Here is a 14,198-nt window from a genome sequence, read left to right on the forward strand (position 1 = left end):
CATATATTAGCGAGTAATGTTTAAATATTTAAATATATGTATCAGTGTTTCACTTTGTGTATAAGTGGCTGCATGGGTTGGTGAGTAGCTACATGTGTGTGTGTATGGGTTATTAGATGTTTTTTTTAGTATCAGTATGAGTGTCTGAATGGTTTGGTGGGGGTATTACTTAGCACATAGATGCATCAATGACTGACTCACTGTTTGTATGTGTTTTGAAGACAGCATATGTGCAGGACTGTATGGGTGGATGAGTATGTATATGTGTGTGTTAGTGAGTGAATGACTGTCTGACTAGTGTTTTTATCAGTAACTACATATGTTTTAATCTAGTATATGTGAGTATTGATGTATATAAGTGAGTATATGTGAGAGTGAGATTGTAAGAGTTCCTGTTTAAAAAAGTATGTGTTTCTGTAAGTGTTTGTTTAAGAGAGTAAGTATGTGTAAGTTTCCTTAGAAGTAAGGTGGTAGTGTGTGTATAGTTGTATATGCAAATAAATGGATGTTCTACAGTTTATTTGCATGTGTGAATATGTGTTTGAGTAACTTTTGGATGACTGTCGGCGTGTAACAGGATGTATATGTGTATCACTACATATGATGAGTGAGTATATGTTTGAGTGACTATATAGAACTGTTGGTGAATGAGTGGATGTGTATATAGATGGTGTAATTACTGAATTGGTTGTTGTAACTGGTATGGGTATGTCCATTTTTTTGAAAATGTTAGTTTCTATTTTTGAATATGTGTTTCAAGGGTTACATTACACTGAAAGGAGGTCTGGTCACTCTGTCACAAGGATGGTGTCATCAGTGATGTCATGAGTGATGTCACTGACCATGTCATGAGTGATGTAATATATGTCGTCATCAGCAGTGCATTGCAGGCACGCAAGTTATAGTGAGTCCAACTAACTATAACGTGGAATTTCAATGGTTTTATGTCAGTAAAATTTCCAGCTAACTATAACTGGTGTGAAACCTATGGTTTTTTCAGTGAATTTAATAGGTTTTTTAAATGCTAATTCCTACCTATAACTGGTGTGAAACCTATGGATTTTTCAGGGAATTTCATAGGTTTTTAAAATGCTAATTCCTAACTATAACTGGTGTGAAACCTATGTTTTTTTCAGTGAATTTCAAAGGTTTTTTAATAGCAAATTTCTATAGCTATGAAATGTAATATTTTTTTAAAATAATGAATCCTATATTGTATATTTATGGAATACTATTTTTTTTATGTATATGCATATTTTTTATTTTTTTATTTTTTTGCCTTGGAGTGCTAACTTTTTCACTATTTTTCACCAAAGTACGCTTCCCGGTACGCTCCTCGGTGCGCTTCCCGTTGCGCTCCCCGGTGCGCGTACCGGGCGCTCCCCCTGGGAAAAAATTGTTTTTAAATTATTTTATTGGGCCTATATAGGCCTCCTAAGCCCCCCTCAGAAAACCTAGGGGGTCAGGGGCTGTCTACTGTGTCCCCTTCTACCCATTCCCAACGTTGTTTGCCCTCCATCTTGTGTCTCAATTGTACCGAAACACAAGATGGCGGACTCCCGTAGCGCTCCCGGTGCGCGTACTGGAGCGCGCACCGGTAAGCGATCCCTAAAAAAATGTGGGAAGTTAATTTTCATAAAAACCACAGGAGACACTTTCACCAAATATAGAATAGGCCCTACTACATAGCAGTCCCTATCATTTACCCAAATTTGGTGGTATTTCATTGAGCCATTTAGGCTGTAGCCCTGTCTAAATATCCTGAGGTAAATTACATGACAAAAACACATATGAAAGTGTTGGAATTTACAACCAACTAAAATGTTACTTACATTTTGTACTTTTATGTGCTGACATTTGATTGGTTAAGTACATGAATATATATGAAAAATACTACCTGAGGTACATTTTGAAAGAATTTTGACAGAAAACTTCAACTACTTTGAAAAAGGTAAGTTGTTAACTTGAAAGGGGAACTATGTTGTGCACTTTATGTTAATTTGGGAAAACGTTTTCTGATAGGTATATACTGTCCCTCTGTAAGAGTTAGAGATTGAGATAGACTTCTCTGTTATAATTATGGATTGAGTTAGGCTTCTCTGGTATAATTATGAATTTACTTAGGCTACATCACATGCACTTTTTAATAGTTCTACTTCCTGCCTGAAACCATACACTGCCCAAAAATTACTTCACTGTTAAAAACTCAGAAGTACCTGTCTGAACTTAAACCCAACAGTACCCTAACTCTACTGATATAGTTATTTTTTATGCAATTTTCAGAAAGAAAATGGAAGGAGAAAAACAATCAAATGTTATTTCTTTCGAAGTAAAGGTGGAAAATCCAGAAGAACAAAAAGATGAATTTGATTTAATGGATGACTCTTTGGACCAACAGTTAATAAAATGTTTGGAACAAATTGAATCATGTACTAATAATTATGAGGAAATTCCGGACAATATTAAAATGGAAGTTTTATTAAATTTTGAAAAAGAATCAGAAGAATAAATTTATATTTAATAATTTTTAAATTGTTTGAGACATTATTCATTGTTATATGTAATTCATGAAGTAGTACCAAAATGATTATATTATAAAGTGAGACTTATAGTATACTGTGCAAATTTTTTGTGTTACATAGTAAGTTTACTAATAGTTATACCTTTCTCCCACTATATTATCTCCAATGTGTATTTTACATCTCTTTTTCATCATAAGGGAGCAGGATAGACTACCCATGATCCCCTAGGACTTCTCAGGGAGTGCTTAAAGGATCTGTTTCTGCTTTCCTGACAGACTATGGTATGGATTCCATATACCACAATAACTTCTGTAACAACATGCAAGATATCTACAGAGGAGACGGTGTACAGTAAATTTAAGTCTCTGCATTGGTACCTACATGTAGGTACTTAAATAAAAAAAAAACAACAAAAAGAATTTTTTTTTAAAACAGCTACTTTTTTTTAAAACTGTCATTCTTTTTCCCCATGGTACGCTCCCCGGTACGCTCCCCGGAGCGCGTACCGGGCGCTCCCCCCGCGAAAATCGAAAAAAAAAATAAAATTGACCCGCGGGGCTCCTTTATGTCCCCCACATCATACCTAGGGGGTCAGGAGGGTCTACCCTGCCCCCTTTTGGTCATTTCCCCCATTGTTTTTGCCACCTCTTGTATCTCGATCCTACCGAGACACAAGATGGCGGCCGCTCCGGACTGTCTGTTTGGAATGTTTACAGACACCCGAGAGCCAATCAGCTTTCCGCGCGCGATCTTGCGTAGCACGCTGGTATGCGCCCCGGTGCGCGTGCCGGAGCGCGCTTATAGATATAGGATATTTTTTTATCCTAAATTACTCAAAAGCCACTGGAGCACATATCTTGAGACATAGCAAAGGCACATTGGGCTACCAGTCCCTACAATTTTTCGAAGTTTGGTGGAAATCCATTCAGCCGTTCGGGCTAAAAGTGAGGTCGACCGCCCTATGGAAATTAACATGGGGAAAACATGTTTTGGGACCCCCCCTTTTATCTCAGCCCCCGCTTGACGAATCCCCCCCAAACTTTCAGGGAAGGACCGGAAAGCCGTGAGGCAAATTTGAGGACATTTTCAGGCAGATTCCTCAACCGGCGCCAAAGTTATTCACAATAGAATGTTGAGATTTTGTATTGAAAATAATCCTATAACTACCTACTGGCGACCGCCAGTAGGTAATATATACATGTTTAATATAATACAATTAATAAAAAAATATATTTTAGTTTATATTAAGGAACTGATTACGAGTTTGGTAGTCTTGAGACTGCTGTGCGTACCATTTGTGGAGATCTGACCTCCGCCTCCTCGGTGGCCTGACCGCCTGATTATGAGTCGGGCAGGCAGACGGCCACAAGAACAAAGCAGCTGCCAGGATCCAAGATCCTGCAGTAGCGGCAGTGGGGAAAGCAGGGGACTACAGAGGAGGTGCCAATGCTGGCACTGCAGTGGCGATTAAGACCTGCCTTTCCGCTGATCTTTTCATGGCGGGTACCCTGCCATAAAAAGGTCAGTGGAAAGGCAGGAAAGAGGCCCCAAACAGGGCCCCAGGGTGATTTTTCCCATTAGTGACTCGCATGGAGGCACATCTTGTGCCCCTCTTTGTTTGCACTGTTGTGCGTGCACTGTGTGCATTGCACAACACGGTGCATGGTACACAGTCCACCCTACGTGCAAGTGCGCTGCATTGTGGCGGCATGTGCTTCAGGCTCTCTTTATAAACTGTAGCACGTTGCTGCTGTTCCACCACTGATGACACACCGCAAGCCATACGGGTTGGGATGCCGCCGGCTTGGTGGCGTTCTCCTGACCATTGCAGCAGTAGTCCGGCTGTCGGACTGCTGATCTCGTAATCAGCCCTTACATTTTTTTACTTATTGTTTTTACTTTACTATTATAAAAAAAGCATAAATACTTAAAATATATGTATATTTATATATTTAAATGAAACATAAATAATATCAAAACACACTTACACACCAATACACTAAATTACTAAATTAATTAGATGTAAAAAACTATAAACTTAAAAGAAACTTACTCAACATATTACTAAAATTAAAAAGATGATATAAAATTAAAGAAACAAATAATATTAATGCATATTTTAACAATTTAAAAAATAAGTATTTAAATTTAAAAAATGCACCATTTCCACCTCCGTCTGTGCAACAATAGGGAAAGTGTTGGGATTCAAAGGGATCAAATCTAGTATTCCCCTCTAGTCTGTGCAACACAAGGAAAAGGGTTGGACTTTGGAGAGGTTACATTTACTATCCCCCTCAAGTCTGTGCAACCGTAGGAAAAGCGTTGGACTTCAGAGGGGTTGAATTTACTATTCCATCTCAAGTCTGTGCAACAGCAGAGAAAGCGTTGAACTTCAGAGGGGTTAAATGTACTATTTCAACTCTAGTCTGTACAACAGCAGGAAAATAGTTCGACTTCAGGGGGCAGTGCATTTCCTATTCCCATACCAGTCTGTGCAACAGTAGGGTAAACATTGGACTTCGCAGAAGTGAAATTTACTATTTTAACTCCAGTCTATGCAACAGTAGGGAAAACATTGGATTTTGGAGAGATTAAATTTACTTTTGCCACTCTAGTCTGTGCAACAGTAAGGAAAGCATTGGACTTTGGAGGGGTTAAATGAACTATTACCACTCCAGTCTGTGCAACAGTAGGGAAAGTGTTGGACTTCAGAGAAGTAAAATTTACTATTCCAACAAGGCCAAAGATCACCCGCTCAAAGTTGTGGGCCAAAGTCCAATCGCTCAAAGTTGGTTTTTAGCAGTTATACACCGATAAAGAAAGCAACAGATTGTAGCCTTTTGGGCATTCTGTTTAGGACCAATCTGTAGTGGGACCATCTGAATCTTCAAAACTCCCAAACATTGGAGGTGGCCTGCGAATCCCTGTTTAGATTTGCAAAGAATTTAAAACACAATCCCCCAAAGAACTGATAATACTATATTGAAGTAAATGACTGTCGGTGGGTACATACGGTGCAGCAGTCTGGGGACATACTCGAAATTCCCAGTTGCACGTCAAGTTTTATTACTAAGAAAGAAATGGGCCTTGATTTTTATAGAAGATGAGGTGGTCTTGGTACCTATTTTGTTGTGGGTTAAAATCTGGTCCACTCCGGAGCTAAGTTTCACTTGGGGAATATTAGAGGAATGTCGACTAATATGCTAGACATCCATGGATCAAGTACATAAAAATACCCTTCATGATTTAGGACTAACTAGTGTTTTTTAGAATACTAGCAAGACTGGCTCACATAGGAAGAATCTCGTAAAGGACACATACCATGCCCATAGAGATAAGATGAGACTTCAGAAAGCTCTGAACATGTTAACTGTCTACATGTATATCCCTTTGTCAACTTGTGAAGGAATGGAGCTTCACCTATTATTGATAAAGTCACCAGAACACAGATTGTATTTAAACTGCCTCTGAATAAATATGATTCACTTCCTGGTGGCATACCCCATTACTGGGACGTGGTTCGCTTCATTACCCCACTGTCCATGTGATACTGTGTCCATACAGTACACTAAGCACTTTATGTTATTCTGCACTTTATATTCAGCTTTTAGAATCCAGTTTTTAGGCTAATTTTAGCAGGGAAATGTTCTAAAACTCACCAAGGAGGTTTACTGTTTTTACAATGATGTGAGGCTCCGACAATCTGTTACGCAGTATTGAATTTTATTTCCCTGGTGAGGAGTTTAAAAAAATGTATGAAGTGTGACTCGGTTACAACGTCATGGAACGGGAATTGATGATGTGCAACTCAATCATTTATCTTTGTGATTTTATTGTGTGTAATCTGTTGGTAATTTGATTTTATTTTGCTCTTTTATGGTCCTTTCGACCGTTCCAGTCTGTACAACAGTAATGAAAGCGTTGGACTTCAGAAGGGTGAAATTTACTACTCCCACTCCAGTCTGTGCAACAGTAGGGAAAGTATTTCACTACAAACACATAGCATACTTTATTAATGAGTTGACCAGAAATATGCCTCCATCACCCCTGCAGTTTGATTGCCAGCTCACAGGGCACTACATGACCCTCCTATGGCGACATGTGTTTCATTTCATACTCTCCAATTTACATATAGTTGAAAAAAAGCAGAGAACATCTAAGGGAAGACTTTCTAGTGCTATAAATATGTTATATATATTGGTGTTTGCATTTATGTAGCTCCTCTGCTTCCCAGTGTGCTCCATCAATTTCCTTCCAGTTTCAGCACAAATAGGATCGCCCTAAGACTTTTTTTTTTTAAACCTTTGCATTTTGTCTCTTTATAAACCTCTTGGCGATATATGTGCTTTGATCATTTTTCCATAATGATTGGAAAATGCCTTTGAGAAGTTAATTTACCATAGAAATGAGGAAACCCATAAATGTAGCAATTGTTGCATTTCTAATTTTTTTTCTGGGATGGAGGTCTTGTTTAGAGTCTAACCCTGCTTATATGCTCAAATCCCAATACAGAGTGTTTTAAATTTCAGGATGAGAGTCAAAATATCGGTTGGGTCTAAAAAGCAGTACAAAAGTGGAAAGTCTGACAGAAACTAAATTCAGAATAATGTGTACAGTGGAACAAATCAAAAGAGGAATTAGAATAAGATAAAGATAATGTATTATCATGTTTTTTATACAGTAAGCTGGCCCTAGATGGCACCAACTGAAAGACTGTTTGGCTTTGGTAAACCTGCCTGATACAAACTTCCAATGATATTACTGCTGATCTGCTTCGGTGAAAAAGTCACCTGATAGAAGATGGCCTGAATGTTATAACTGAGATGAGTTGGTCTAAAAGCTGTCTGTTGCAAGATGGCTGGGATGTTATTGCTGATATGAATTGGTGTAAAAGCTGCCTGCTCCAAGATGGCTGGGATGTTATTGCTGGTCAGCAGTTGCTAAAGATAAAATGGCGATATAAAACTGAATCCATGCTCTTACAGTGAGAACATTAGATGAAGTGGGCATATGGGGAATAGGCAGCATTTCAAGCTTCTATTCTGAGGAGTTTTTTATCCATCTACTGGTTTTTTGTTTTTGTAACTCTAGTAAAGAATCGTTAAATATGTATTTTTCAAACTTAATGCTGGAAGACATTTCACAATAATTGATGCTATTTCGGCGTCTGTGAGGAATCTACCAACATGACTTAACATGACTTACCTCGTATGTGATGTAAGCACCGATGGATGAAATCAGGACAATCGATCCAGATCTAGAAAAAAAATAGCAGGTTAGCAATCAGAATAGGCTTTTCATAAAAACACGTCTGGTTATTTGCGTTGTGGGAGAGCTCCCCCCCCCGTACATTTCTTTCACTATTTCACTAGACCCTCTTCTGTACCTATGATGGTGATGTAGTTATTTATCCAAGAAGCCCTCGTACATGAAACATCCAAGTATACCTTGTGACAGCTACATCAGTCTGTCATCCGACGAACTAGATAGCCACATGTTCACTCTTATAACTAATACCTACTAAATTACTGGTATGGAAACACACTGATGTCAAGTGAAGGGAATGGCCTTAAAAAGTAACATTTAGAAACACAGCATTTCTGATTTTAGAAAGTTTAATAAAAATCCCAAATAGGAGCACAGCTAATTTTATATTGCACTATAATATGTGCCAATCCACAATACTTTTAATGCGGTCTCAATGGTAGTTAACATGGAATACACTTGTGAGCTCAGTTCCCCTGTCACAAACTAATTTTGCTGAGCTCTCCTGCATTTTCAGTCTTACGATTCAGGTGCAAAGTGTTTCTGCAGTTTGATAGCTTTGGATAAAGCACACAGGATTCAAGCTGTTGTTATACAGACTTTTGTAAAGTATACATTGTAGGAGGAGGGCATAGTAAAAGAGTTCAGGGGAATTGTGAATCTTTACTAATACAGACATTTTACAACATCGTCTATGCCCTTTGCTTATATAGCTGGGATGTTTTCAGCCACAGGATGTGCCACCCAAAAAAGAATGGGCCATCCAGAGCAGGACATCAGATGAACACCTAGAGGCATGGACAGGGGATGGGAGATGGCTAGGGAAGAATGAGGTGGGACTGGGCTTGGTCATGGGATCCTGGAGCTCTTAGACCCTGAGTCTGACCTACCAACCCAGAAAATGTTCTCAGTGTGTGAGAAGTTTAGGGATTGGAGAGGCAGCGTATTTTTAGCTCTTCACTGCCTAAAGAGCTCAGGAAGGGGAATAAATGGGAAAGAGCAACATAGAGGAGGTGAGACTTGGAGCCTGTCGTGACCTACGAAGAAGCCAGGGTGAAAAACTGTAACATCAAGTATTGTGACTTAAAAACCAGAGCACCTCTCTAGCCCTAGAATGCCCTGCATCATTGCAACACACATGCAGTCCTCCTAGACTCTATGCTTCTATTGACCACCAACTGACACAATTCCTTACCCACGCTTCTTCATGTGAGGAACCACCAGCTTCACCATTAGAAAGGTCGATATCACATTTACATTGAAAAGCTGAAACCGAAAGGTAAAAAGAATTGGTGAAAGACAAAGTGACACCAGCTGAAGATTTGTCACCATTCTAACTGAACACAAGCACCGACATTACTCAAGTGTCGACTGTAAGAGACTTATAAAGCTTTGGAACGGCCAGGTGCATCGAGGAAGTGACGACACATTGGAAGAATGCAGTGCTAAGGCAGCCATGCCGTCCAACATCGTTGCTTGGGAGTGGGCTGCCTGGTGTACTATCATACTTAAGTGATGCTTTGGTGTTATTTTATTGGGTTTGTGTTCATTTTATTAAATCATCCCTTTTATGTCGCTTCTCGTGTTGCAATTGGTGCCAAATGGTTATATGCCATAATTTCTTGTAACGTCATCAAATACATTAATTAGTTCTCATGTCTCAGAATTTACAAAACTTGAGAGCTATGCAGAGTTGGCTTCTCAAAAGTTATCACCAGACACAAAGTCAGACCCATCCAGCTGGCAACAGCACAAATATACACGCTTTGTTGACCTAAGAGGGCCACCAGCAACCATAGCACCACCTACCGGTTCACATTCTGCACGATAACCTGCATAATAAGGACATGCAACAGCACAATCATGTTTATGAAGTGAATTAGGTCAGTCATAGAAGTGCTGTCTTGAAGACACCACTCAAGGTAAAAAACCTAGAAATAACACCTTACTGTCTGGGCTGAGCTTCTTGACTCCTGGTGTTGCATCAATATCACAGACTGCAAACAACCCAGAACAAGCTTGACTATGCACACTTAAACCCTCATTACAAATTCGTCGGAATAGGGTGGGTAATTTACCACACTTGGTCAACACCACTACCCCCGAGTGAGGTATTTATCACTAGTAGTAAAGAGCTTCTGAGTTATTAAAATTGCATTGGGGTATAGCATGTGGAATTGTTTTTTAACACATCCTATTCCGCATATTTTTTCATAGGCAATCTTTTAGATATCATTGATTTCAACTTGTACGAGATTTCACCACATAATGTTTTCAACATTGGTACAAAGTATTACTTCGGATGATTTCCACAATTATATTCTACACCTGAGAAAAAAACTCCCATCCCTTCTCTTCCTCGAGTAAATTATAAGCAAACCACACTAACACTGCTCATTCATGAGGGGGCGTGGCTGCGACTGCAATGGAGGCAGACGTGTTTGGGTAGAGCTCCCCTAACCAGGCTGCTATCTCCAAATACAGTCGCTCATGGAGGCTGTGGTTAAGATCGTGCAGGATACTATACTAAAGCAGCGCTGTGATTTTCGACCCGCCCGGGCCCCTGCTGTATGGCGCACGATTGCTGAGCCTATCCGCTGCCTGATCCTGATGGTGGCGACCCTAACTACGCTAGCCGTTGGTCGGGCTCCGCCCACAGGGCCGCGAACTATGGAGTAGCCCAGGGAAGAAGATAGATACATACTTTGGCCATAAACCCTGTCTCCACCTAAAGTTGTACCCGCCGATCTGCAACAGGCTGCAGCTATAACCTCTACTGGCCACCCGATTGTTCCTACCTGTGGGATTTTGCCCTGCTCGCTGGTTGCTCCACGATGAGAGGTGGGCCGTGCACGGCAGACCTGCGAGTGCAAATTCCCCTGCAATGCACTGGATCGCTGATGGTGAGCGGGACATGATCTGAGTCCATGCCGGGCTACCTGCACGACTCCGGGCTGTGGTTCCCTCTGGATCGGCTGTTGGCCGCTGTGCTGTTTGGGGCGGCGTGGCATAGACAGCTCCTGCCTGGCCCTGCCTGCCCTCCATCTGCCCGTGCGACATAGCCGTGGTGTGTGGGCTCCCTGGGGCCTTTTGATCTGCCACCGTTCCTGCGGCATAGCTATGATAAATGAGCCCCCCACTGGCAAGTTGGACACACCAGTCATTCACACTTCACCGCATTTGAACGCGCCCACTGGTGCGAAGCGGAGTGCAGCTGGTGCCTTTGCTGCACCGCCGGCAGTAGTGGCAGACGACTCTCCCCAACAGGTACCCGCTGCAGCGGAGGCAGAAAGGCATTGCACGAAGGTTGTCTGACAGCATAATCATGCACAGAACAGCCTCACTTCTTGCGTGGTCTTCTTTCTTGGAAGCCTTCATTTCGACGTATTAATGTTAACCCTCTTAATGCAACACTGATGAACTGTAGTCACATGCAGCCCCCGGAACTTAGATCCAACATATGAGCTTCATGGGAGACTGCCCACTGTATCCCATTCATCAGCGATTTACCCTGCGATCACTACTACACTGCTGAAGCAGGTGATGCTGGTGACTGTAAGAACACAATGATTTTTGGCTGACCAAAGTAGTGCATCCTATTAGTGCCTCTGTGGGAGTGGCAATTTTTGCACCTGGGAATCCTCTAGCCTTACCTTGTCCGTCAATATACAGATAGGCTACGCCTATCATGCCTGGCGTGGCCTGCCTGGTTGGCTCCTGTGGGATATATCTACTGATGCCTATTGCTGACTGCACCACCAACCCTGGCATGAGTGATCTCTTGCTGAGATAAACTGCTACACGCGGCCTGCTGAGCCCTGGGCAGCTAGGGGATGTGGCTGACGACTGAGTCATGGGAAGGGCACTGGTGAATGATAGACAGGTCCCCACGACTTCTGCATTGGAGGAGGTCTTCTGATGGATGCTCCACCAGCCCTGATCTGGTTTGACACCTTGCTATGAAGCGCGCTGCTACGCACTTGACTCCTGAGACCTGTGCAGCGGAGTGTTACGACCTGCGGGGAGGATATAAGTGAGTAGCGGGTGAGGCCCCGCTGCGCTGGCTGAGGGCCAGTGGGTGCCTGCTGGCTGCGACCGGCTGGTGTGGAGTGAGTGCCCATAGTGGTGCTCAAGTGCTAGTGACGCTGCTCTGAGAACTCCCTGAACGCGACGGAGGCGTAGACGAACAGACTCGACGCCCGATGTCAAGCGGCACATGAGCGCAGACCGAAACGGGTGGAGAGCAGACTATACCGTGGTGCAGACCTGGTGCTTGTTGCGATGGAACGCCTGGAAGAAACCGTTAACCAAACCCGCACTTCCCTGGAATCTAAAATAGACAAGGTGGCCATGGACCTAACTCAATTGCATGCGGATCACCGGAAGCTGGTGGACCGCACCAGTTTTGGAATCGGTGCTTGCAGACGTCAAGCCACAGGTGACACAAACAGACAAGCATGTACAGGACCTGCTGAACCGTGTGGAGTTCCTGGAAGATAGGGCTGAAGATGCAGAGGGAAGGGCGCGCTGCAATAACGTCCGCATAGTAGGTGTGCCGGAAAAGTGGGAGGGGCAAGAGCCTGCCCTACACATGGAGACTGGGCTTAGAAATCTGCTGCCGGAGGGATCCCACTCACCGCACTTTGTCATTGAGCGAGCCCATAGAATCCCGGCGAGGACCCTCCCAATGGGAACGAACCCGCGGCCTCTGCTCCTTCGGATCCTTAACTACCGAGATTGAGATTCCATACTACGGGAAACCAGGAAGCTCCTGGATGTCTACATTGACAACCTCAAAGTAATGTTTTTTCCGGACTACACCATCCAGGTACAGCCCTAGAGATCTTCATTCATGGCAGTAAAGAAACGTCTTCGGCAAAATTACCTGAAATATTCTCTGTTGTTCCCTGCGCGACTACGTGTAGTTGCCAGCGACAAGATGCACTTCTTTAACACTCCGGAAGAGGCGGAGGACTGGTTAGATACATTCACCAATGCGGGGCTTCGAGACCGGGCTGCGGCTGCAGCACTGCCGAAATTGAAGGGCTCATTTTGCCGTCGACGGAGAGTGCGCAGACTCACACATAAGGGGATACCACCTTTGTCGCCTATGGGTCCACACTCGGAGCTGATCCTCAGCGGGCAACGTAATGCCCTACGGGCGATAGTAGAGATCAGCGGCTCATTGAGGATGGAAGATGCATCTAATTCCAGCCAGCGTGACCTGACCAGCGATGATGAACAGGTATATGGCTTGCAGAACTCGCAGGACTCGAACGATCGGCTGGATGTCACTCCATAGATGGCGGACTTGATTTCATGAACATTGCAAGCTCCTGTATCTGTATGGACCACAGACTGAGGTACTGGGGTATGTGTTCAGGGGCATGCTGTTGCTGGACTTGTAGACGCTGGAATACCTGTTGCTATAACCTTACATTAGGTGTTCACTGTTGGGATTGTAGTAACACTTCATACGGGAGGTGGTGGGACTCAAACGTATATTTCGTTGCTAGTTCATGAACACTTACGCACATAACTCACCTGATGAGTGCCCCTGGGCTGACGTATGTAATTTGCACTATTTATATTATGTTCTGCCTGAGAATGGGGAGCCCCTGACATGATAGATGCGCGGATTGTAAACTAAGATAGAGCAGTTCGCAGTATACCCCCAGAATTGTTTGATTGTTATCTCCAATTGGAAGTTTGGACGATTGGTAGTTCCATTTTCGCCCTTTTGATATTTTTTATGCTTTTGATCTTTTTTTGAGTTTTTTCATGAGACGTCATTTGTCATGGGTGGATACACTTGAGCTGGCTACTAAGACGGACGTTTTCCAGAACCCCATTTATACCGCGCTGCTATTTTAATACAAGGACTGTCAGCGCCGCCAATCCTTTATCTATTCTATTTTAATCGTTTATTCACATCATGGACTACGTTTGATAGTGCCTCCATGTGAGAAGGCTATTCAGTGGATGTATCCCTACTACTTATCTAATAATCACCTACAATTAATACAGGTCAAGAACGTTCACTTCCAAGTGCAACATCTATCGTCCATCTTATAAAAGTGCCACTCTTATTCATCCCGAATATTGAATCATATCTATTCGTGACTAGCAACCATTAAGATCTATTCTTCACTGATTCAATTCGAATTGATTGTCAGTTACCCTAGAAGCGCAAGAATAAGAATTAATAGTTCGGAAGCGCTACTTCTATTCTGTATAATTAACCTTGAATTCAAGCAACAATTCAAAGGAGAGAGATATCTTACCCCACTTTGTTGTATGTAATGTCCAAATGCAAATGACGGACTCCTGAAGAAGGCAAATGCCGAAACGCGCGTAGAGTCAACATCCACCGCTTTGCTAACTCCACTAGCCCCACTTAAGATCATTGTC

The 14,198-nt window shown here is 42.6% G+C and overlaps 1 protein-coding gene across 1 annotated transcript in view; it reads right to left on the reverse strand.

The window, feature by feature from the left end:
* Positions 1–14,198, reverse strand: part of LOC147748343 (dehydrogenase/reductase SDR family member 4-like) — a 272,283-nt gene that overhangs the window by 112,192 nt on the left and 145,893 nt on the right. The window contains exons 5-6 of the mRNA XM_086960490.1: positions 8,983–9,053; positions 7,728–7,779 (exon numbers count right to left, since the gene is read on the reverse strand). Of these exons, the coding sequence (XP_086816616.1) occupies positions 7,728–7,779; positions 8,983–9,053 (123 nt within the window). The remainder of the gene's footprint in view (positions 1–7,727; positions 7,780–8,982; positions 9,054–14,198) is intronic.

The sequence above is a fragment of the Lissotriton vulgaris genome, chromosome 1_1 (assembly GCF_964263255.1).
Source record: "Lissotriton vulgaris chromosome 1_1, aLisVul1.2, whole genome shotgun sequence".
In the NCBI taxonomy this organism is placed as follows: domain Eukaryota; kingdom Metazoa; phylum Chordata; class Amphibia; order Caudata; family Salamandridae; genus Lissotriton; species Lissotriton vulgaris.